The 23344-nt window shown below is 58.9% G+C and overlaps 1 protein-coding gene across 1 annotated transcript in view; it reads right to left on the bottom strand.

Annotated features, from left to right (window-relative positions):
- Nucleotides 1-23344, bottom strand: part of LOC116835817 (protein unc-13 homolog A-like) — a 133726-nt gene that overhangs the window by 15682 nt on the left and 94700 nt on the right. Inside the window, 11 exon segments of the mRNA XM_032798978.2 lie at nucleotides 343-381; nucleotides 5322-5327; nucleotides 6882-7005; nucleotides 8910-9062; nucleotides 9405-9493; nucleotides 9935-10012; nucleotides 12862-12945; nucleotides 13939-14082; nucleotides 15315-15411; nucleotides 18052-18178; nucleotides 20788-20873. Coding sequence (XP_032654869.1) covers nucleotides 343-381; nucleotides 5322-5327; nucleotides 6882-7005; nucleotides 8910-9062; nucleotides 9405-9493; nucleotides 9935-10012; nucleotides 12862-12945; nucleotides 13939-14082; nucleotides 15315-15411; nucleotides 18052-18178; nucleotides 20788-20873 — 1027 coding nt within the window.

Raw genomic sequence — 23344 nt, 5'->3', positions numbered from 1 at the left:
CTCCCCAGCCTGGATGCCACATGCATGGGTATCCCCAGTACCCCGATAGACACAGACGGTCCCCAACCTGTCCTGCCCCCAAAACACCTACCCATGTAACTGCTCATGCACACATACAGCCCCGGACAACACAACACACAACTACACCTCTGTACGACAACACACACACAATGCACATCCAGACAACACAACATGTGAAGCCCGACACTCAGGTCCCCAGGCCATAGGCAGCCGGGGCTCTCTGCTCAGCTGTACCGAGCAGGGCTGTCAGACTGCTTTGAGCTGGGGGTGGGGCGATACACGGCTAGCGCAGACAGTCAAAGAAGCCAGAGGGCTAGTTACCTTCTCTGTCCCCTTGCCATGTTTTCTCAAGAGCGTCCCCTGCAGAAACAACGTCATGAAGTCGATCAACGGTCCAGAGAGAGGGGTGTGTGTGTGTATGTATGTGTGTGATCATTCGCTGGAGGGGAAGGATGCACTGACTGACACCCCCCGCCCCCCCATCCTCCTTCCCTCACAGCCCAGGGGACTTTGGCAGCTGGGGATACACAAGGGGAGGGAGTCCCAGGCCTAACCTACGACCGTGATGGGGGGAGGTGTCTGGGGGGGTGCTCAGGCACCTCCCCAGCAATCCGAGAGGGAAGCCTAGCACCCGTTTGAATCCCAAGCAGCTTGGCAGGAAGCTCGGCACACAGCAGCATGGCAGGGTGGCTGCACGTTCTCCCCCCCAAAGCCTTGGAAGGATGGGTACAAATTGGCATCGAAATGGGCCAGGCCCTGCCCAGGGAGCCCAGCTGGTGTCTGCCCACGGAGGCCCTTCTCTGCAGTGACAAGACCTTGCCCGTCACTTAGCCTTAAGGTGGTCAGGCTCCTAATGCCGAGGAATTCACTGCACGAGATCAAGCCCCAGGCTTCAGACTCCCCCCGGCTCCTGCTGCTTGGGGGGCTTGATGGGTCTGTGGGAGTGGGTGGAGTGGATCGGGGGGCACATCCCACCTGCCTGCTAGGCCTCTCCCACTGTGGGCCCCTGGAGGTGAACGTGGCATTTGACACAGGAGGGCTGGGTGATGCTGCTTTTACAGCCAGCTAAAAAGGGCACAGCTGGTGAAGGAGGAAGGGGAGCTCACTGCCAGCAATGGGGCGCACGCCCAGATTCCTGTAGGAGTGTGTCCTTCGAAAGAGGCTTCACAGCATGGCTGGGCTCATGCAAGACACCACAGCTGAGCTGGGGGAGCAGAGGGCAGTGGGATGGAGCAGGGAGGTGGGGATCCAGAAAGGACAAGAATTCCCAGGAGGGATGGGGGCCCAGGAATCCACTGCCAGAGAAGACAAGCAGCAGAGGTCACATTGCCTGTGCAGGTGCCCTGCCCCGAGTGGCCTGCCCGGGAGGCAGGGACACAAGCCGAAGGCTGCCTGCACTAGGCGTTTGTCTCTCCAGAGCTCCCTAGCAGAGAGCACGTGCCCATGCTGTAGGCAGGTACTGCCTGCCTGGCCTCCACTCAGAATCTTCAACCAGCCAGCTACCCCAGCTTGTGCAAAGCTCCTCTTCCTGCCCTAGTGACGGCGAGCCCCAGATGGACAATGGCGAGTCGCTCTGACGCAGGGCTACAGTCTCGGGGGAAGGATCAGCCCCACACCCTCACCATCTCCTCAGCGGCTGAACAGCTAATGCCACCATTCGTTAGGACCCACCCAAACCCCAAGGGCTCTCAGGCTGCTGGCTGTGCCTAGCCCTGGCTGCTCTCCAGGGGAGAGCTAGGCTCCGTGGCCAGAACTGCGCTGGATCCCACATCGCAGGGACAAAACCCGAATAAGCGTCTCAAACTCCAGTGGAAAGAAAAGGGGGCAAGGGGGGAATTCAGGGGCAGGGGGCCGAAGAAGCTGTCTACTCACAAAACAATACTAAGGGCATGAAAATGCCTGACACGAACAGCCCTTTGCCAGTACCATTTCCGACGCCCTCGCAAGCCCCGTACACTCACCACTATTAAAGAATTCCAGCTGCCACTTCCCCGGGTGACAGGGCTGCGCACTGAGCCAGTCCCCTGCTCTAACCACTTGAGACCACTGCCTGTGAAATTGAAGAACTGACAGTGGGCTTTGAACAGGCCCTGATGACTGACAAGTCAGGGGCTGGGCCCTGTGGACACCTGCTCAGAGCACAAATGCATGCAGGGCACCTATTTAAGCTCACTTGCTTCACTCTCAGGGATCCTTTGCTCAGTAATAACCCCTAGGAGAGGCCTTACATTTCTCTTCAGGTGCAGGTCGGTCTCATCACCCACCTAGGGAAACCGAGGCATGGTGAGGGGCAGTGCCTCACCCAAGGTCAAACAGCCTGTCAGTGGCAGAGTGGGGAAGAGCTGCCAGGAAAGCCTGGTCCTCATGCCCGCGCTCTGAGCAGCAACCTACGCCTGGCCCAGCCTGGCGGAACTAAGCAGCTCAGCCTGGTTTGCTAGTGATTGAAACATGCTGCTGCCCCTTTGCCTTCCCCGCACCTCCTGGGCCAGGAAACGCAGAGGGGTTCAGTGCGGGACCCCTCCCCCAACCCCAGCCCACTCTGTGCTGCTCTAAACACAGCTGGACTGCACCCCTGCAGAGTCTGGGGCCCCCAGGCTGCAGGTTCCCGCCCCCCAACCCTCTCTGCATTGCTCCAGGCCCCAGACTCACCCCCTTCTCCTCAAGGACAGAGAACAGAGACCCGCGTTGCTAACTGAGCCCAAAGGGGCGTCACGCCAAGCCCCAGAAGAGGATGGAAAGGGTTCCCTGTGAGGAGTTGCAGGACAGCCCCTTAAATAGAGCTGGGCCATTGCTGGGCTGCTTGGGCCAAGGAGGGAACCAGCCGTTTAGCCCCAATGCAGCACACGGCAAAGAAACCCACCAAAGCCCCTGGCAAGGGGCATGTGGGCACCAGAACGCAGGTCCCATCACGGCCTCCATCGCTAGGGCACCAGGCTTCCGCCGAGGCTGGTCGGAAGGAGCTGTCCCTAAGAGGACCCCACATCTCTTCTTTCCATCCCCTTCTCCCTGCCACATTGTCCCCCAGCCAGATCCAGCCCTGGTGAGTTTCCACGGCGCTGCCCGGCCCTGGGGGACAGGCTTGCCCTACACATCTGGGCACAGGAGGCGGACGAGGAGCAGCTGAGCAACAGGGGGTGACAGAGGTGGGGTCACTTGGGGAGGGAGCGGGGGCGGGCGGTGAGAGGGGCGCGGGGCACACAAGACAATAACGGCTGGCATCAGGACTTGACACACAGCAGGAACAGACAGCAACAGGAGTGCGTACTTACATCTCTGCCATCGTTGTGCGGGGGTGACCCATTGGAGAGAACAACCGTCACATGAGTGTCACGCTGCCGCTTCCTGCCTCCGTCCCCACCCCCCCCCGGCGGGGGGCCCCCCCCCCCCCCCCAAAAGGGGGCCTCACCAATTGCCAAACACCGGGCCCACACCCACGCACTCCCGAGGAATAACCCTCGGAGACCGAGAGTCAGGTACGCAGGTGACTGGCGGATCCCCATTGATGGCGGACTCTGGGAGACTGGGGAACCTGGGAGATGGGTGATCAGGAGAGGGAGGATGCCGCCTATGGGACTTGGAGAGTGGGGACACTGTGAGGGACTCCTGAAAGGTGGGGAATCCCGGTACGGGACTCTGGAGAGGGGAGGCTCCTGGCGATGGGACTAGAGGAGGGGATCCCGGCAATGGGGACTCTGGAGAGGTGACTACAGCAGACCAGAATTATTTACCCAGCAGCAACTAAAACATGCCCTCTCCCCAATATTACTGTCCCTTGCTAACGCCACAAGCACCCCACCCACCCTGCCACTGTTCCCTTCCCACCCACCCCCTGCTCTGTGCCCCGCAGTCAGAGGGCTGCAGACAATGGCGGCCATCACACAGGCTGATCTCCCTCCTCCCATTTCTTTTCGCTGAGCTGGTGGGGCCAGACACCAACTCCCGGCCCAGCGCCCAGTGCCCAGTTCGTCCTGGCTGGCTCTGCAGAGGGCAGGCTCTCGGCCTGAGGAACGGTGACAAGGAACTCAGCAGAAGCTGTGCAATGCACACGTCATGGCGGGGAGCCCGCTGAGCTGATTACTCCATAGCGGGCAGGGCCAAGGATGATTATGACCCCAGCTGAGGATGGACCAGGCTGACTATCGCATCTTCTCCAGCTCGGTCCTACTAGGCTCCCTGCGCGGGGAACCTGGACTTCGCCCAGCAGCCAGGATCCCCCCACTGCCACTAATGGGCCTTACTGGACGTTCAGAACAAGACAGTGTTGTGGAGTGTATTGTGCGTGTGTGCGCGTGTGTGTTTGTGGCGTGTGCATGTGTGTATGTGTGCGCACCCGCACACACGTGTGCATGTGCACGTGTTTACATGTGCGTGTGTGCGCGTGCACATGTGTGCATGAATGTGTGTGCATGCACGTGTGTGTGCGTGTGTGTGTGTGTTGGGGGGAAGCAGGCTGGTCCATTATGGACTGGGGCATCCCACTCCGGAAGGGGTGTTCTCAACCTCACAATAAAGGTCTATGAACAAAAGGAAAACACTGAGCAATCTAACCCCCTGTGAGGCCTTTCGAATAAATCAACTCTTGCCCTTGTGTCTCCAGGGTGCCAGAGGCAGAGTCCCCCGCTCCTCAAGGAGATAAGCCTGTGGCCATGGGCAAAATCCTTCTCTACTGCTCACAAGCTGTAGCTAACAAGCCTGAATGGCTGAATCACCACCTTTCATTCTGAAAATGCCCAACTCTCATCTTACACTACCATAGTCATGCAGGGCTCACTCAATGCTAAAGTGCAGCCATGTCTGGAGTGCAACATGGCAGCTGTTTAGCAGGGCACAGCAACACTATGCAAGGGTGTAGTCAGTACATGGAGAATTTCAGATCCAAGTGAAAGTGCAACGGGGAATCACCCGTGCCGAAAATCAGTAGCATACTCGGGTGAATCCCCATGGGCTTCCAAAATGCACCCTGGGGTCCTTAACAAGCGACCTCCAGGAGGACAGGACTCCCTGGCCTCCCACTGAACACCACTCCCTGCACAATTCTGGGGTTGTCTTACTGGTCACCCAAGCTGTGACAAGAGCACAGTCTGCGATGCCAGGGTAGCAGCCTGCTCAGTTCTAGGGCGGCTGAGCTAAATGCATGCAGGGCTGACTCACGGCTGTGCCGCAGCGTGGCAGCGGAAAGCATCCTCTGATGCTGAGGGAAGGAGATTCCATGGCATTCTGCTGCCTGGGTTCCTGTGACTCATGGCACGGAGCTGTCAGGTCTCTGATCAAGTTTAAATGGCCCCTCAAAATACCCCCACGATCAGCTTGCTGGTGAGACAGTTCCCAGCACTGCAGCAGTGGCAGCGGAGCTGCAGGCGTGACTCAGGAGGGGCAGAGAGCAGCTGGCTGGAATGCCAAAACGCCTCCCACAGGGATTTGTGCATCTGTTTGTCCATGCAGATCTCCCCAGGGAGCAGCTCTTAGCACCTGCGGCAGGCTCCCCAGGAGTGAAAATCTCCAATTATCTGGGACACTAAAGCTAAACTAGGAAATTCCCCTGCAAAAAGCTTTAAAAGCTTCAATGGATGGGCCAGCAGCCTTCTCAGGAAACCTCAGTAGCGTGTTTCCATTGAAGGGGAAACCTGCCCAAAGCCTGCAGAATGCCTGGCAATTGAAAGGAAAAGCTCTGGTCAAATGGGGCAGCAGGCTCGATCCCTCTGGCGTCTCTGGCCTCGGTTCTCAGTCGTTGCACTTGGGATCAGGAGGGAGGGGGAATTAAGGGAACTTTAAGCCATCCCTGCACTTCGGGGGGCAGTTCAGGGGCTTGTGCAGCTCCCAGGGTTCATCAGAGCAGCTTGGCGGCTTTTCCTGACGCTGCTTCCCACGGCCTTGGAAAGCAACGCCCTGCTGAAGGAAAGAGCTTCCTGGCTCTGCCCCCCCCGATCTCTCCCTTGCCCCAGGGCTGCAAGCACAGCCTACTGCAGGGACATCTCCGGGGGCTCTTTATACCCACCTTACGGGCCCTTTATGCAACACGTGGAAAACCTCAGAGGCCCCCAAGAATCCCCCTGCAAATGCCTCCCCGTCCCCTTTCCTTCCCCCTCCCTGCCCTCCCGTCCAGGGATGACCCAATCCCATGTTCTCTCTCTCCCCCACACCCTCTGCCAACCTTGCAGAGAGGCCGATGCCCAGAAGCGCCAACGGATGCTAAGAGGAGCCTCCTTTGCCCTAAGCAGCATGAGCAGCTCTTGGAGAGGTGGCAGAGTCCTGCCCTTGCCAGGGAGCCCTGCTCAGGGCACGCCTGCCCAGTGTCTTGTGCTCAGGGGCCAGACCAGGTGCTCCCCTGCCTGGCACCCCACGCTTAGAGGAAAGGGGGCACCATGGTTTTGCTTCTGCTGCTGAAGTGGGAGGCCCGACTTCCTGCCTCCATGTGCCATGGTGTGCCGTGCTCTGCCCCATGGAGGGCTTCTCGCTGTGCATGCTGGGCTGGGCAGAGGAGTGAGGCGGGGACACGCTGCTCCAGCCAGACCCTTATTCCCAGGTGTCGTTAGTGACATTAAAAGCTGGGGGAGTCTCCCTCCCCTCCCGCCATAGTGATCCAGAAACGTCCTGGGCGGGGGAGGGTGGAGCTGAGCCCCTCATTCCCTGAATGAGCTCTGGAGCTAGTGAGCTCAAGTGCGCTCTGGATGAAGCGCCGCCCTCTAAGCGCACGGTGCCCAGGCTCATGCGGTGCCAGGTGCTCCGGAGCAGACTGCCTCCAGCTGAGCTTCTGCCATGGAGCACCCAGGCGCCAGCCTACCCTGGAGCCCAGGGGAGGGTGCCCATGTGTCCCTCCCTCCCTGCCCACCATGGCCCAACTCCCACCCCCCGGGGCTCACCGTCTGGTCGGTGAGTGGCGGGAGGACGATGGTCTTCTCCATGGTGTTCATCACCAGCTTCCAGAGCTCCTTCAGCACCCGCTTCAGCACTGTCTTCTCGCAGATCTTGGCGAAGAGAGTCAGGCTGGGAACAGAGCCAGGGAGGGAGAGGATGGACTTGGGCTCTGGGCATGTCACCTGCCCTCCATCTACAGAGCCCCTGTGACGAACTGGGAATGTTCTTAATGTTTTCTCTGAATACTGTGCTGGTGCCTCAGTGTCCCCTAGGCAGTTCTTAAGTATCTGGCAGAGCAAAGGGCCAGTGACCACCAAATGCTGGCACTCTGTCTCCTACCAACTGATGGCCTGGGACCCTTCTCTGCAAAGGTGTCAACTGAAGGTGTTGGAGACAAAGGGATAGGTGACCTCCTGGCCGGAAAGGGCTGAGCAGAGAGAGGGGCTGGAGGGGATTGTCAGTCTAGAGCTGCTTGGGGACAAGGAGTGAGGGCAGATGTGGGGTCTGGCTCACTGACCCCCAGAATGAACCCGGCCGAGGGTCCGGTTCGCTGTACCTACATGTTCTGTTTTAGACCTGTTCCTGTCATTGAATAAACCTCTGTGTTACTGGCTGGCTGAGAGTCACGTCTGACTGCAAAGTGGGGTGCAGGACCCGTGGCTTCCCAGGACCCCACTGGGTGGACTCGCTGTGGAAGCGCACGGAGGGCAGAGGATGCTGGATGCTCCAAGGAGAGACCCAGGAGGTGAAGCCAGTGAGCTTCTTGCCCTGAACAAGTCTGCTCCAAGGGAGAGGAGGCTCCCCAAAGTCCTGACTGGCTTAGTGGGAGCAGTTCCGAGCATCGCCTGGGGACTCTGTGACAGCCCTATTACACACAACACACACACACACACACACAATGCACCTACACATCACTATATACACATACACACACACAAAGCCCCTACACATTGCTACACACACACACACTGCACATACACATCAATATACACACACACACAGAGACAGCCCCTACACACACACACACACAAAATGCACCTACACATCATTATACACACACATACACGCACCCAAAGCCCCTACATATCGCTACTCTCTCGCTCTCTCACACACACACCGTGCCCCTACAACTCCCCCCCGATGCACCTACCCATTCCTACACATACACAATCCCCCCCCCCTCCCCATGCTCTCTAGGACTTTCCCATAGACACCCCCCCCACCCACTCCAACACCCTCAGCCTGCGTGGGCTGGTCCTGGTGCTCCGGGCCCTGATCCCCCCTGCCAGCTGCCAGCCACATCTGACTCCTGTGCTCTGCTCTGGCGGCTCCTTCCCTCCCCTGGCGGCCAAGGGCCCACCCTAGCCCTGCGCCAGCCTGTGCAGGGACGCCAGCCGCCCGAACCCCAGCGTCCCCATCCTCTGGGCAGTGCTAGGTGTCATGGGGCTCTGTGCTACCCAGGGAGCAAAAGCAGCACCCGACACAGGCCGGGCCTTTTGCCAGTCTGAGGTCACGGGGATTAAAGGAACACCCGGCCCCCGGCTGCCTGCAGAGTGCCCCACGGGGTGGGGGGCTCCCCTTGGGGCACACGGGGAGGTGACAGGGGAAGAGCAGGGGGGACATGTCCGGGGGCAGAGGGAGAATGTGCCCTGGGGACAGCAGGGATCGGGTGGGCACAGGGCTTGGGTGCAGGGAGGGACCCAGTCACTCACGAGAGCCACCCCTGGACCAGGGGTAGCCACGGAGCACTGAAGACACTGCCCACTGAGCGCCACATCTGTCCCCGTGCAGGCCTCTGGGCAGAGCAGCTTAGTCACCCCACTCATCACAGGGCACAGGACCTTCCCCTGTAGGGCCCTGCCCCCCACAGTGCCCTCCCCAGACCCCCTCTCCCACTGAGCCCTCCTCATTCTCCCACCCCGCAGGGCCCCCCAGCCATGCTGTGCCCTCCCCACCCCACGTACTCTTCCCAGCCCCCCTGCTGTGCCCCCAGTGCCCCTCCCCACTGGGCCCCCCAAGCCCCCTGCACTCACTTGCTGTCCAGAAGGTCCATGATGGGCTGAAGGACATTGTCGGCGTCCTGAGCGACGCTGCTGCAAGCGCTGGCGGGGACGCTCCCGGTGCCCTTCACCTGGCCCAGGATGTCACCCATCTGCTTCACGCACTCCTCAATGTGAGGCTGGAAACTGGGCGCCACGGGGCACAGGCATGTCCGTGAGCAGGGCGGGGAGCCCCTCGCCAGGAACACCCTGCTCCAACGCCTCCCTCCCACCCCGTTCCTACTTGTTATGGGGAATCCGCCCTCTCCACAGCCACAGGCTCCAGGGACCCCCATCCCTGCACACTGGTTCCTGGGAGCCCCAGCCCTGCAAGCTCCCCCCAAAACCCAACCGTGACCCTCGGGGCTCAGCCCCAGAATCACCACACACGGAGCCTCCTCCCGAACAGGAGCAGAACCTGATCCTGTGCTTTGCACCCAAAGATTTATACCCCTCCCGCCAGGCCCCCGTCCCCTCCGCCCGACGTACCTGGTGGCAAAAACTCTGCTGAGCTCATCCAGGACGTTGTTGAGTTTCACCTGCAACTCCTTCAGGATGTCGCTGGCCTCAGCGTCCAGCTGCAAGGGGGGACGTGCCTGGTTAATGAACAGCCTGCCCCTCTGTGGGCAGCGCTTGACACCTGGGGGTTGCGCAGGCCACGGGAGCCCGTGGTCCCCAGAACACTCCCAGAATGCACTGGGAAGGACCGAGTCCGTCTCAGGTGGAAGCTGGCATGAAAGCTGGGCAAGGGCAGAAGCTGGCCATGGCTTGCTGGCGGTGTGCTGGGTCGCTTACAGCACGGCAAGATGGCACCCCTGCCCAGGGGCCAGGAGACGGGGGCCTATGCATCCCCATGCCCTGGGGGTCAGCGGCACCCTGCTGGGGGTGGGAGATCCCACCGGACAGGGACGTACCACCGTGGAGCCTCACTATGGGGCCAGTGTATGGAAACGTCCCTTTAAAATTTGGGGAGTACCCCCTCCAGGGGTCCAGCCGCAGGAGAGAGCCCCGGTACAAACCTCCTTCCCCCCCATGGCTTCAAACATCTTCTCCAACTGGACACGGAGCTGCTGGATGTTGTTCATCAGGATACAGGGCTAGAGGGGGACCAGACGGAGAGGAGGTTAGCGCGGGACGCTTACACCCGACTGGCTGTGATCACAGCCGTGGGAACACAGCAATTGCCAGACCTGTTCAGACCCAAGGTCCGGCTCCCCGGGTCCCATCTCTGATAGTGGCCAGCAGGCATGGTGGGGTAGGTTGCCACACATCTGATCCCTGGGTCTCTAGTAGTTAGAGACTGGCTGAAGCCCTGAAGAATTCACCATCCACCCCCAGCCAACACTTGTGCTAGCGTTAACCATGAAACCTTGGGCCCATGTCTGCATGCCTGAGCCCGGGTGATTTCACTACCCAGGCAGTCTCCTTAGCTCATGTTAGAGATGCGAGGCAGAGAGGTCACAGCTCGGCTGCCCCCCCCCCCCCCCGAGGGATCTATAGCCACATTAGCCACCTGGCTAAGTGGCCGATGTGACGGAGCAGGAAGCGGGGCGGATTTGACCTGAGAATGTTACCGGGGGGTTACACTGGGGATGAGAAGGAAGCTACCTGAGCTGTAACCTGAGCCAGGAGGGGGGTGGGGAGAAGTGACACCTTCTGCCCTGGAGATTGAACAAAGGAGAGGAGGAGCAGAGGGGAGAGGGGAGAGAGCTGCTGGAGGAATTTTAGAGTCAGTTTGGGCTGGGTGGTGCAACGCAGGGAACCCCAAGCTGGAGTCTAAGCTCCTTGAACCCCCAGAAGGACTTGATTGAGGGGTTCTGGTTATACCTACGTGCTCCGCTTGGGACTATTCCTGTCATCTAATAAACCTTCTGTTTTACTGGCTGGCTGAGTCACAGTGAATGGCAGGAAGTTGGGGGTGCAGGGCCCTGACTCCCGCACACTCTGTGACAACCATATGCCAGAGACACTGAGCCCCCTCAGTGCTCATTGATTTCACTGGGGGCTGGGGTGCTCAGCACCTGGAGACCCTGCTGCAGGTTTTAGCAGCAGAAGGCCTCCAAACTTCGGGGCGAGAGCTGGAGAGTCCCCTGGACAGTCGGCCGCAGAGCAGGGGGCAATTCCCAGAGTTACTGGGGGGGATGGCTCGGGAATCCTATCCCGGGGGGTGGTGGGGGAGGTGGAGCAGTCAGCGTGGGAACCTTTTCCAGAAGAGGTTTCTCAGCCCATGTGACTTGATGGGAGGAGGAGGGGAGGGGCTCTGGCCTGAGCCAGCAGCTCCATCTCCATTCACAGGAGCCCCCAAACTCCGCATCCCACCTTCATCCAGCTCCCCGCTGCACTGGCTCGCCTTGTGGTGTGGGTGTGACACACACAGGAGGGGTCCGGTGCTCCCCGGTCATGAGAGAGAGGCACCCAGAGCTGGATTTCCCAGCTCTCTGGCCCTGCATGGAAACCCCAGGGGTGCACTGGCTGGGGGGCAGGGTCACTGTTCCACCCATTCGTCCAGCCAACAGCCTGACATTTTAGACACTGGGCCAAATCCACCCCGGGAAGAACTCTAGCAAAACAAGTGGAGTTACGCCACAGGGAGAATTTGGCCCTGCAGGCCCGAGGATGCCAACTCCCCTAGAGCATGCAGGTTGGATCTATCTACCACCCAGCTGGCCTGAGAGTGGTGCCTTCAAACCCCGCAAGCCTGCTCTGAGCTGGTGGTGGGTCTGCCAGTTCCAGCAGAGTCCATGGAGTGACGCCAGAGTCACCCTGGAATGACAGACCCCAGGGTCTGACCCCTCTCTCATTTACGCCAGCTTTACATCACTGAACTCAATGGATGCTGGGGCAAGGACTCCTACTCCACACCAGCGTCAGTAGGAGAAATGGGCCTCTCATATCCAGAGACCTCTTGGCAGGATTAAAGGGAGCGCATCTCGTGAGTGGGGAACAGGGTTGCCCGACGACGCCTTCGTATGCCTGCACACGGGAATGAGAGCATGACTAGTGTGGGGGTTGGATGGGCGTGTGTAAGCGTGTGTCAGTGTGTCAGTGTGTACCATGTGCCTGTCTGTGCCCACACAGCAGCGTGATCTGTGGAGCTGGGACCCGGGTGCAGATCCAGAGTTCCCCAGATGCTGGAGGGTTTCGATAGGATGGGCTTTAGTTCTGTCCACCGGAGAGACAGGCTGCCAAGTTCAGAACCCCATCTGGATCCAAAGTGTCCCAGGGGTTCGGATCTGGCTTGGCAGAATCGCTCCTGGGAACGGATGCCCCGGTGTCACATAAGACCCAAGAGCATCTTGCAAATAGCAGAGATGGGGCTGTGACGCAGTAGGGAGTGGGGTGGACTGACCTGGGAATGTCGCCTAGTTTTACTGGGACTGTCTGCATGGGGGAGGGGAGAGCAGGGGGTGACTTTAGGTGAGGGACGGTACCTGAGCCAGGAGGGGGGTGGGGGGAGTCGACACCTTTGCCTGGGACACTGGACAAAGGGACGGGAGAGAGAAGGAGGGGAGACCCTGCTGGGGGCAGGGGGTTGGTTCAGTTTTGGGCTGGCTGGGAAGAGGTAGAGAACCCCAAGTCTGGGGTCTAAGATACTTGCCCCCCAGAGAGACCTGGCTAAGGGGACCTGGTTGTACCTACAAGCCCAGCTTGGGACTGTTCCTGTCGTCTAACAAACCTTCTGTGTTACTGGATGCTGAGAGTCGCGGTGAAACGCAGGAAGGTGGGGGTGCAGGGCCCTGACTCCCCCACACTCCGTGACAGGGGCCTTTCAAGGCAATCACCGGAGAACAGAGAAGACAAGAGGGAGGGTGCAGAGGAGACGGGCACTAACTGCTTCCAGGGGTGGTGTCTGGTAGCATCGGTGGCATGGCGACACCGCGGCAGAGAGTGGCCCCGCCAATCGGAAGGCAAGATAGCAAGACAGCAGGAGGAGGGGATACGTCACCACTTTCTCCTTCTCCTTGGAGCAGTACAAAGCGAAATCCTTGGAGATGATCTCGGCGTACTGCAGCAGCACGTTGCTGATGGTCTGCAGGCAGGAAAGGCAGGCCGGGCCAGGGGCAGAGCACAGTGAGCGAGTGGGGAGAGCCGGAAGCGGCAAAGGAAGGCGAAGCCAAGAGAAAAGGAAAGGAACGAGACTGTAAAATCCAGATTTGGTCTGAAATAAACTGCCCGAGGATCGCTCTGGGCCGATGAAGCTGCAAACTGAACTCCAGGGAACAAAACGGCCCCTGTTGTGTATCAGTGCTGTGCATAGGTGTGACTGTCAGGGTGGGGGGCATGTCAGTGGGGATGCTGCCACCCCCCCATTCCCACTCTTGGCCTCCCACAACTTTCTGTTATACAAGACCTGAATTAACCTTATAAAATCCCATTCCCTGCCCCCACACTGCCCAGGAGGAGGCACTGGAAATAGATGTGAGCAGGAGGCATCTCCTAGAGCTGCTGTTCCTCCCCAGCACCAGCGCTCCAGGTTTCCATGGCTGGCACATGGTACCCGGACGGGCCCCGGGACAGAAGCACAATCCATAGCTCTTTGGTCCAGCCGGGGAGAGGCGATGTGCTGACGTGGGGCAGGCGACACAGGGCTCAGCTCCCTTCCACGCTGGGGTCACTGCGTGGAAGTCAGTGGCGTGACCCCGATTTCCCCATTGTGAGTCACAGGAGTCTCAAGCTTGCAGTGTTTAATTAATCCAGGAGCTAGCGAGCCCGGGATAACCACAGGGTTTGTCTGGGTCCAGCAGCCTCAACAAAGAATCCCCTTTAGTTACAATATGGCCCAGTCCTGCGCCTTCTCCATCATCGGGGCACTGCAGTCCCCAGTGCATGGCTCTGGCACTGGCCAGGTTAGCGCCACTTCCACCTGTGCAGCATGTCGCCGCCTGGCCGATGGAACGGGGGCAGCTGCTGCTCCAGCTGAGGTCTTGCTCTGTTTAAGCTGGGACCATTGTCATTCCGGGGTGGGGATCACAGCAGTGTGAACACAAGGTTGGACCCAGCGTGTCCCCTGGCCTCTCCTTACCTTGGCAAACCTCCGCATGTAGTGCCCGACGATCTGCGGGTCGGGGCACTCCAGCTTCTTGATGATCTCAAAGCTCTGGTTCAGCTGGGAGAAGACGTCCACCACGGAGCAGGAGAAGAGAGCATGCTCAGAGGTTTGCTGGAACTGGAGCAGGAGACAGACGGGGAGAAGAGCATAGGAAACAGTGGGTTATTTTCTGGGCTCAGAGCTAGAGTCTAGGGCCTGGGTGATGTGTCACAGATGCAGCTGCTGTGCTGCCTTTATGTTCTGCCTTCATCTGAGCATCTCAAAGCACTTTGCGAAGGAAGGTGAGTATCCCATTGTATAGATGGGGAAATCAAGGCACAGGGCAGGGCCGTGACTGACCCGAGGTCACACAGGAGTCAGCAGCAAAGTTGGAAATAGAACCCAGGGATCCCTATTCAGATCAAGGCTTCTCTCTTCATAAACCTGGCTGCCAAGCTTGGATTCCTCCAAATGGCCTGGCCCTGCACGCTCATGCTACCAGGCTCGCTGGCCATGCGCCTGCTGCTGCCTGGTTCAAGTTGGAGGATCAGAAATAACCCAGAGGGAGCCTCTCCTGCAGCATGTCCAGCACTGCCTGGCCCAGCCCGTCGGGGACCCAGAAGTGCACTGGCAGCATACAGTGAAAACAGCCGGGGGTGGGGATTAACTGGTCTCTAACCACACGTGGCCGGGGCAGACTTCTGTTCTGGGCGATGGCCTGGGTCAGCTCTCTCCAAGTTTCCCTCTCTAGCTGAACTGGCTTTGCCATGGTGCCCATTACATGGCACTGGTGGGGTAGGTTGGCAGGTTGGCTGGTTTCCCACCCCCTGGGGCAGAGGTGCTCTGGTGCTGGTGGATGAATTTGGCCATTTCTAAGGCAGCTCAGGTATTGACAGACACGTGTGCCCCATCCCATTCCCACAGGGAGGTGGAGCACTATGGGGCTGTATGCAAAACCCCAGCCTGCCAGGGCTGTCCCGACAGACAGCCACATTCGGAGGGCTGGATGCGGGAAACCCAGTGCACTACCCCCGCGGGAGGGGAGAACTGGGCTCCTAGAATGGAGGTTCAGCGCCTGGCTAGGCTCGAGCCCACCATCTGGGTGGCGGACTTCCCTGTGGGTCACTTTTTGGCTCTATACCATCAGGGTCGGCTCTAGACATTTTGCCGCCCCAAGCACAGCGTCATGCCGCGGGGGGCACTCTGCCGCTCGCCTGTGGGACGTCCACTGAAGCCACGACCCTCTCGCCTGTGGGAGGTCCACCGAGCCAAAGGACCCTCTCGGCGACCAGCAGAGCGCCCCCCGCGGCATGCCACCCCAAGCACATGCTTGGCGTGCTGGGGTCTGGAGCCGCCCCTGTATACCGTACCCCGTCCTTCTTGTCCCGCTCCAGCGCTCCATGTAGGAAATCCCGGGACACCTCCTCATTTTCATCCAGCCACTGGATAACAAAGGGCTCAAACCAGCTAGAAGAGAAAGAGACAGGGAGATGGGGCAGCGGGAGAGGATCTCACGTCCCTGCTGTTTGGAATAACACTCCAACAAGCCCGCGAGAGGGAAGGGAAAATAGGTTGGTTGGATGCGCTATGCAGTCCCTGTGCGGTCTGGACTCTGCATCTGGCCTGTACAGACCACATGGCAGAGGGGAGAAGAGGGATCCCAGCCAGTGTCTGCTCTCTGTTATCCAGGGGTAGATCTGCCATTTACTCCACTGGCTTCCAATCCATCGGGCCTGCTTCTCCTCTTCCACCCATGATCCCACTGAGCCCAGGTCCGCACTCCCCGGGATAACGCGGGGCAGCTCCACTGCAGGCCAGTGGGACCGTGCTCACGTGGGCAGAAAGACAATTGCGCCCACTGGTGCCTCTGGAGCTGCTTCTGATTTACACTGGGGCCAATGGGAGGGGCTGTCACGGAGTCCCCAGGCGATGCTCTGGAACTGCTCCCCACAAAGCCAGGCAGGACTTTGGGAAGCCTCCTCTCCCTTGGAGCAGACTTGTTCAGGGCAAGAAGCTCACACGGCTTCACCTCCTGGGTCTCTACTTGGAGCATTCAGCATATGCCCCTCTGTGCGCTGCCCACAGCGAGTCCGCCCAGGCAGGGTCCTGGGGAAGCCAGAGGGTCCTGTACCCCCACTTTGCAGTCAGACATGACTCAGCCAGCCAGTAACACAGAGGTTTATCTGATGACAGGAACAGGGTCTAAAACAGAGCTTGCAGGTACTGCAAACCGGACCCCTCGTCCGGGTCCATTCTGGGGGGCAGTAAGCCAGACCCCCACATCTGCACTTCACTCCTCATCCACTATGCCAGCTTCACAATTTGTTAGTTGAAAACCCCTCCAGCCCTCCTCTCTGGCTTTGTCCCTTTCCTGGGCCAGGAGCTCACCTGATCTCTTTGTTCACCTTTAGCCATCCTTGAAGGGGGAAGAGCCCTGGCCATAGTTGCCAGGAGACAGAGTGTCAGCCATTTATGCTCACTGGAGACTTAAGAAAATGCACAGGGGAAAACTGAGGCACCCACACAGTATTCAGAGGAAACATTAAGAACAGTTCCACTTCGTCACATTGCTCAGTTTCCTCTATGTATTTCTTAGGTATCTAGGTGGGGGATCAGAGTGTAATTGTTGCAGAGCCCTGTGATACTGTCTGCACAGAGAATGGCCGACACCCTGTCTCCTGGCAACTGATGACCCGGGCTCCTCCTCGCAAAGATACCAACTGAAGATGTTGGAGAACAAAGAGATCAGTGACCTCCTGGCTCGGGAAAGAGACAATGGCCAGAAAGGAGGGGCTGGAGAGTTTCAGTTTGGGACTGGCTGAGGACATGGATGAGGGGCAGATGTGGGTGTCCAGCTTGCTGCCCCCAAATGGACCAACTGAGGGGTCCCGTTCTCTATACCTACAAAGCTCTGTTTAGACCATGTTCCTGTCATCTAATAAACCTCTGGTTACTGGGCTGAGAGTCACGTCTGACTGCAAAGTGGGGGTGCAGGACCCTGTGGCTTCCCAGGACCCCTGGGTGGACTCGTCTGTGGGAAGCGCACGGAGGAGCAGAGGATGCTGATGCTCCAAGGAGAGACCAGGAGGTGAAGCCGTGTGAGCTTCTTGCCCCAAAGACAGTCTGCTCCAAGGGAGAGGAGGCTCCCAAAGTCCTGCCTGGCTTTGTGGGGCAAGTACAAGCATCGCGCGGGCACTCCGTGACACCTGCCCAGGATACTAGAAGTGTGTTTGGGGGGCCAGCCCTTCCCACTCCTCCTGCGATCCACGTGGCACAGGCATGTCACCTCGAGCGAATTCCAGCTCCGAGCGCAGCCGGACCCTTAGCGGGAAGGAAGGAGGACAAGGAAGGGAAGGGGAGGGAGCCAATGAAGGGGTGAAGAACAGAAGGGAGGAGGAGGCGGTTGGTATGACAGAGGCACAGGGTGGTAAGACCCTGCTCCTCCCCGTCCTCCCTCCTTCCTTTCCCCACCCGCTGACTGCAATGGGAGAGAACGCCCAGCAGACGTGTGGGAGGTGACAGCATTTCCCAAAGTGAAGAGGATACCACAAGGGGCTGGCCCGAGCCACTCGCCCAAACCCTGCCCCACCTCCCCCCAGCACATGGGGGTGGGCTGTGCCCTCCCCTCCCCCACAGGCAGGGTTCTCATCTGAGCCCAGCCTGCTCCAGGCATGGGGCTGGCATTGCCCCTCGCCCGAGCCCTGCCTGCCCCCCACCTGGCTGGCTGTTGCTGCTCACTAGAACCTGCCCCCCCTGCAGGGCTGGGGTAGCTGAACCCCCCCCCAGGAGTGCGTGTCCCACAAGAGCAAATGGGACAAATGCCCATTTCTGCCAAAAAGGTCAGAGCGTAAATGGCTGCGGGAGGGGCTGGGCAGCAGAGACCCAGCCCCTGATGGCACCGCGATCCCAGTGCATGGGAACACATGACAGACGCGGTTGCGACCAATGTTCTATCTTGCACCCCTGTGAGTTTCTTCATGAGGCCCCGAGACTTGGCCATGAAGGGGTCGCTCGGGAGTCCCTGGCCCCTGACCATCCCTGTCAGCCCCCCGGCTCAGCCCCCCCACCCCTGCTAGCCGGCCGTCCCCCCGCAGCGCCAGCACTTACGCGGGGTATTCAGGGACGCGGCTCTTGAAGGCAGGGAGCTCGGTCACATACTCGTTATAAAGCCATTTCACTTTGAAGTGCAGGTTCATGTAGTCAGCACTTTTACACAGGCGATGCTTGTCATGCTCTGCAGGGGAGTGGAGAGAGGGAGGTCATGGGGGTCACCCCCCTCTGCTCATCCATCCTTGGGCTGAATCCCAAAACCCTGGCTCAGGCTCAGCTCCCCGGGACCCATCCCAAGAAGTGTGGGCCAGGCTAGGTGTCCAGAGGGAGAGAGGTCAGGGGGCTCGGTGCAGCAGGAGCCGTGCTAGGGACTCGGGTCGGGGGCATTCCCAGGCTGGAAACCTCTCTGCCCCACAGGCTGCTAGCCCGAGCACAGCGGAGAGCAGCCTCTGGCCAACAAGCTGGCAGGGAGCCACAGACTCACTCAGACCACCAGGGTTCCTTCCCAGGGTGGAGTTTGACCCAGCGCTGTGCTCCTGGAAGGGCTAGAACAGCTGCCCCCAGCCTGTGAGTGGGGGTGGAGGAGTCAGTGCCCAGAGAGAGATGGGAGGGGCTCACCACCTGCCCGGTGCACTGGGGGAAGGGTGAGGACTGCTTGGCTGAGAGATGAGAGGCCTGGGAGGGGCTATGACGGAGGGCTACAAAATCATGAATGGTGCAGAGAAAGTGACTAGGGAGGTGTTGTTTACCTTTCCCACAACACAAAAACCAAGGGTTGCCTGAGGACATTAATAGACAGCAGGTTTCGTACAAACATGAGGAGGCACCTTTTCCCACAGTGCTTGATTAACCTCTGGAACTCATTGCCAGGGGACGTTGTGAAGGCCAAAAGTATGACTGGGCTCAACACAGAACTGGGTAAGTTCCTGGAGGATAGATCCATCAATGGCTATTAGCCCAGATGGTCAGGGACACAATCCTCTGCTCGGGGCGACCGCAAACCTCTGAAGGCCAGAAGCTGAGAGGGGAAGACAGGGGTGGATCATTCCAGCTGCCCTACTCTGTACACTCCCCCGAATGCTCTGGTACAGGCCACTGTGGGAGGCAGGATACTGGGCAAGACAGCCCATGGCCTGCCCCTGTCTGGCAGCTCTGCTGTTCTTACGATTATGGTCTATAAGGCCCAGATCCGCCGAGGTATTTCCACCGAAGTCAGTGGATGGTAGGAGCGAGGATGTGGGCTAAGCACCTAACTGGGGAAAGAGATCTGACCGCAGGGGCCCTTTCAGTTAATGGATAAAGGCCCGAGCCTAATGAAGCCCGATGGCTGGGGGATGAGGCTAGGAAATCACCGACTGGAAACAAGGGGCAAATTCTTAACAGGAAGGAGTAGCTTCCTCAGCTACCATCATCAGCTCTCGAGGTCTTTAAATCGAGCCTGGGTGCCTTTCTGAAGTTGTTCTGAGGTTCAGCCGTGGGTTTGGTAGGATCACTGAATGGAAGAGGGCAGAGTGAATCGACAGCATGCCCTTGTTGCCAAGAAGGCTAACGGCATTTGGGGCTGTATAAGTAGGGGCGCTGCAAGCAGATCGAGGGACATGATCATTCCCCTCTATTCGACATTGGTGAGGCCTCATCTGGAGTACTGTGTCCAGTTTTGGGCCCCACACTATAAGAAGGACGTGGAAAAATTGGAAAGAGTCCAGCGGAGGGCAACAATAATGATTAGGGGGTTGGAGCACATGACTTATGAGGAGAGGCTGAGGGAACTGGGGTTATTTAGTCTGCAGAAGAGAAGAGTGAGGGGGGATTTGATGGCAGCCTTCAGCTACCTGACGAGGGGGTTCCACAGATGATGGAGCTAGACTGTTCTCAAGTGGTGGCAGATGACAGACCAAGGAGCAATGGTCTCAAGTTGCAGTGGGGGAGGTCTAGGTTGGATATTAGGAAACACTATTTCACTAGGAGGTGGTGAAGCCCTGGAATGGGTTCCCTAGGGAGGTGGTGGAATCTCCATCCTTAGAGGTTTTTAAGGCCTGGCTTGACAAAGCCCTGGCTGGGATGATTTAATTGGGGTTGGTCCTGCTTTGAGCAGGGGATTGGACTCCTGAGGTCCCTTCCAACTAGGTATTCTCTGATTCTATGAACAGCCGGCTCCGCTGCAGGAATTCCTGGGGAAGGCTCTGCAGGAGGTTGGACGAGATAACTGGGACTCCCTAAAGGCTAAGGCATCGTAGCTAGCCACTGACTGGCTGCCCTGGTGTTTGCCGGACGCACAGGTCTCCACGCAGGAGAGGAGCCGGGGACGGGGGCTTGGCCCATCCTGAGCAGTGGGTTAATGTTACTATTTTCCAAACTGAAATCATTGCAACCAGCGCAGAGAGGGAAATATGGCTGCGTTTCCCCCAGGAAGAGGCTGGGACTATTCTCCACCCCGGCCCCACAGCCAGCATCATGGTGGATGTCGCTTCTTCCCAACGCCCCTTTCTCTGGTGGGTCTTGTCGTGCGTTAGCTGAGTGTGTACATGCAGCGCTGCCCTTTGCTGGTGCATCCGGAGCGCCTCAGCTGGCATTCTGGGTCTGTGCTGTTAGCAGAGACTCTCCGTTAGCTCAGAGAGCAGGGGAACGCGCCACGTCCCCTCCCCACGTCGGTGGCTGCACGGATCTGCAGCAGGAGACTGCGGTGGAGTTGGGGGTTGCCGGGGCTTTGGTTCAGTGAAATGGAGGCTGATCCCCTGTCACCTGCCAGCAGGAGGCAGAGAAGCGACAAGATGCAGCCCAGGAGAGACTCACCTTCCATTGCATATTTCATGTCCTGAGCAAAGAGATTCCACATCACCTCGGCGCTGATCTTACCCACGTTCAGCTCCTGGGGGAACCTGGCAAGAAGTGAGGAAAAACGGATGAATCCAACAGCTACAGAATAAATCCCCAAACCAACTGCTTCAGACCGAGAGGGATGGTCTCCCCAGTGCCCCCCCGGCACAGTGCAGACCCAGGAACAGTGGCACATACATGGGCCACCAAGGGCTTTTCCCAGGAGGCTCCATGCTTCTCCATTCAGCTCCCAACAGACAGGAGATGGGCAGGTGACAGGAATCCCAAGCGAGGGACAAGTCCAGAGCTGTCCACAGAGGTTTCCCCCCAGGCTAGTGCAGAGTCCTGATGGCTCATGCATTGATGCTCCCAGAACAGTGTCTGTGAACCAGCTCAGATCTCAGTTTTGCTGACACTCCCTGGCGGAGGCAGGGCTGGTGTGACCGCTCCCAGGCTGGTACTCACTGGTTCAGGCAGGGCGTGTATGAGTTTTTATCCTCTTCAATAATCGAAACAATCAGCGTGATGAGTTTGGACCAGAAATCCAGGTTCTTGATGCTGGGCCCCTGCTCCTCAGGGGGGACCTCGCCTTTCTTTGTCTGGGAAAAGCCCGAAGCCAAGGGGAGGAAAGTCTCTGGTTAAACACATGTGGGAATGCAGGGATTGCTGTCCCATGGGGCACAACCTCAGTTTGGCTTCCAGATGCTGAGATTTTCCTTTGGCTTGGAAATCAGCGATGGCTGTGACCTGCCAGCTCCTTTCCAGCCCATCCTGTGGGGACCAGGACAGGCTGCTCGGACCCAGGCACAGAACCAGGCTGGGGTCCAGTCTAGGGTCAGGCTCCTCAGAGGCGCACACATCTACACATGTTTCAGAGTCCTCCCTCTGGCCCCACATGGGAAACCTGGAGACTCGGGCCCCGTTCTACAACATGCGGCTTTTCTGGGAGAGGCGATCCCAGCCAGCCAACATGCATTCCTGTCCCGTGCCTCGCCTGAGCCTTAAACAGGGTGACGCTCCACCAAGCAAAGGGGGGCTGCAGATCTCCCCAGCATGTGGGCCCCAGAGTCAGGCGCTAGCTCTGGATCCAAATGAACAGGGAAAGTGCTTAGCTCCAAAGGAAACAGGGATATGGAGGGTGGAGTTCACTATAGGGCTCCCAATCAGGAGAAGGCAGACAGCTCCTCCGGGCCCAATCCCCTGCCAAGAGCCAGCTGGCGGAGCCTGGTCTGGTGGGAGGAAGCCGGCTGGAAAGGAGAGCTGGTTACGGGAAGTGGGGACAGCTCTGAGGAAAGCAGCTGCAACTGGGATCTAGGAGCTGAGATTCTCGCTGCCTAGCAGCTGAGAGGCTCTGCCCCGGGCAAAGGCTGATCTGGCAGCTCCTGAGTGCGACACCCGCCCCCGAAAGGCCCTGCCTATCCCACGGCGGCGGGGGATGGGGGGGGAGACGGGGACGGCCAGGCGGGGCTCCCCCCACGTACCGGGTCGGTCTGGTACTCGCGGCTGTACAGCTCATGGCAGTTGTTGAAGATGTACTCGTAGGTGGAGTTGAGGCAGGCTTTCACACAGTCCTTCACCACCTGGCTGGCCCGGGGCGGGCTCTGCAGCTCCTGCACCTGTGGGATGAGGAAGGGAGACATGGTCACGCTTTGCAACGGCCGCCTCCTGAGATGGACTCGCTGCCTGGAAAAGAAAACCCATGTCGCCAGGAGCTCGGGCAGTGCCAGGTGTTCGTTCTTGGCTGCCAGGGGAGCAGCCATGGGATGCATCACGGACCCCCCAAGTTACACAAGGAGCCTCGCTCAGTGACTATGTGTGACACAGTAGGGAGTGGGGCGGATCGACCTGGGAATGGCTGCACAGGGATGGGGGAGCAGGGGATGACTTTATTTGAGGGATGATACCTAAGCCAAGAGAGGGATGGGGCCAGGTGACACCTTTGCCCTGGAAACTGGACAAAGGGAAAGGAGGAGCTGGGGGCAGAGGGGAGTGAGTTGGCTGCTGGGGGCGGGAGGTCTTTCAGTTTTGGGCTGGCTGGGAAGACGCAGGGAACCCCAAGGGAACCCCAAGTGTGGGGTCTAAGCTCCCTGCCCCCCTCCGAGGGACCTGACTGAGAGGTCCTGGTTGTACCTACAAGCCCTGCTTGGGACTGTTCCTGTTGTCTAACAAACCTGCTGTGTTACAGGCTGCCTGAGAGCCGCGGTGAATCGCAGGAAGCGGGGGGCGCAGGGACCTGACTCCCCCTCACTCCATGATTCCATGTCCCTAGTGCCAGCCCAGGGCTGCCTGCCCAAAGCAGGACGCCCCCTGCCGGGGTGAGAAATCCCACCCCTTCTGAGCCAGCAAGGCAGACCCCTGGCATGGAACTGCTGTCACTTCCAGGGTCTCTAGATGCCATTTGACAAAAGCGCTGTTATTACCACTGAACTCCATAGTGGTTCGGGTTGGATTTCAGTACACAGGATGGGCAATTAATTAAGCTAATTAATATACGGTACAGCTCTTCAGCTGCATTCTGGAAGCAGAGGGATCC

The sequence above is a fragment of the Chelonoidis abingdonii genome, chromosome 11, assembly GCF_003597395.2.
Source record: "Chelonoidis abingdonii isolate Lonesome George chromosome 11, CheloAbing_2.0, whole genome shotgun sequence".
Lineage (NCBI taxonomy): Eukaryota > Metazoa > Chordata > Testudines > Testudinidae > Chelonoidis > Chelonoidis abingdonii.
Note: the sequence above shows the minus strand (reverse complement) of the source record. Positions and strands in the feature narration are given on the sequence as shown.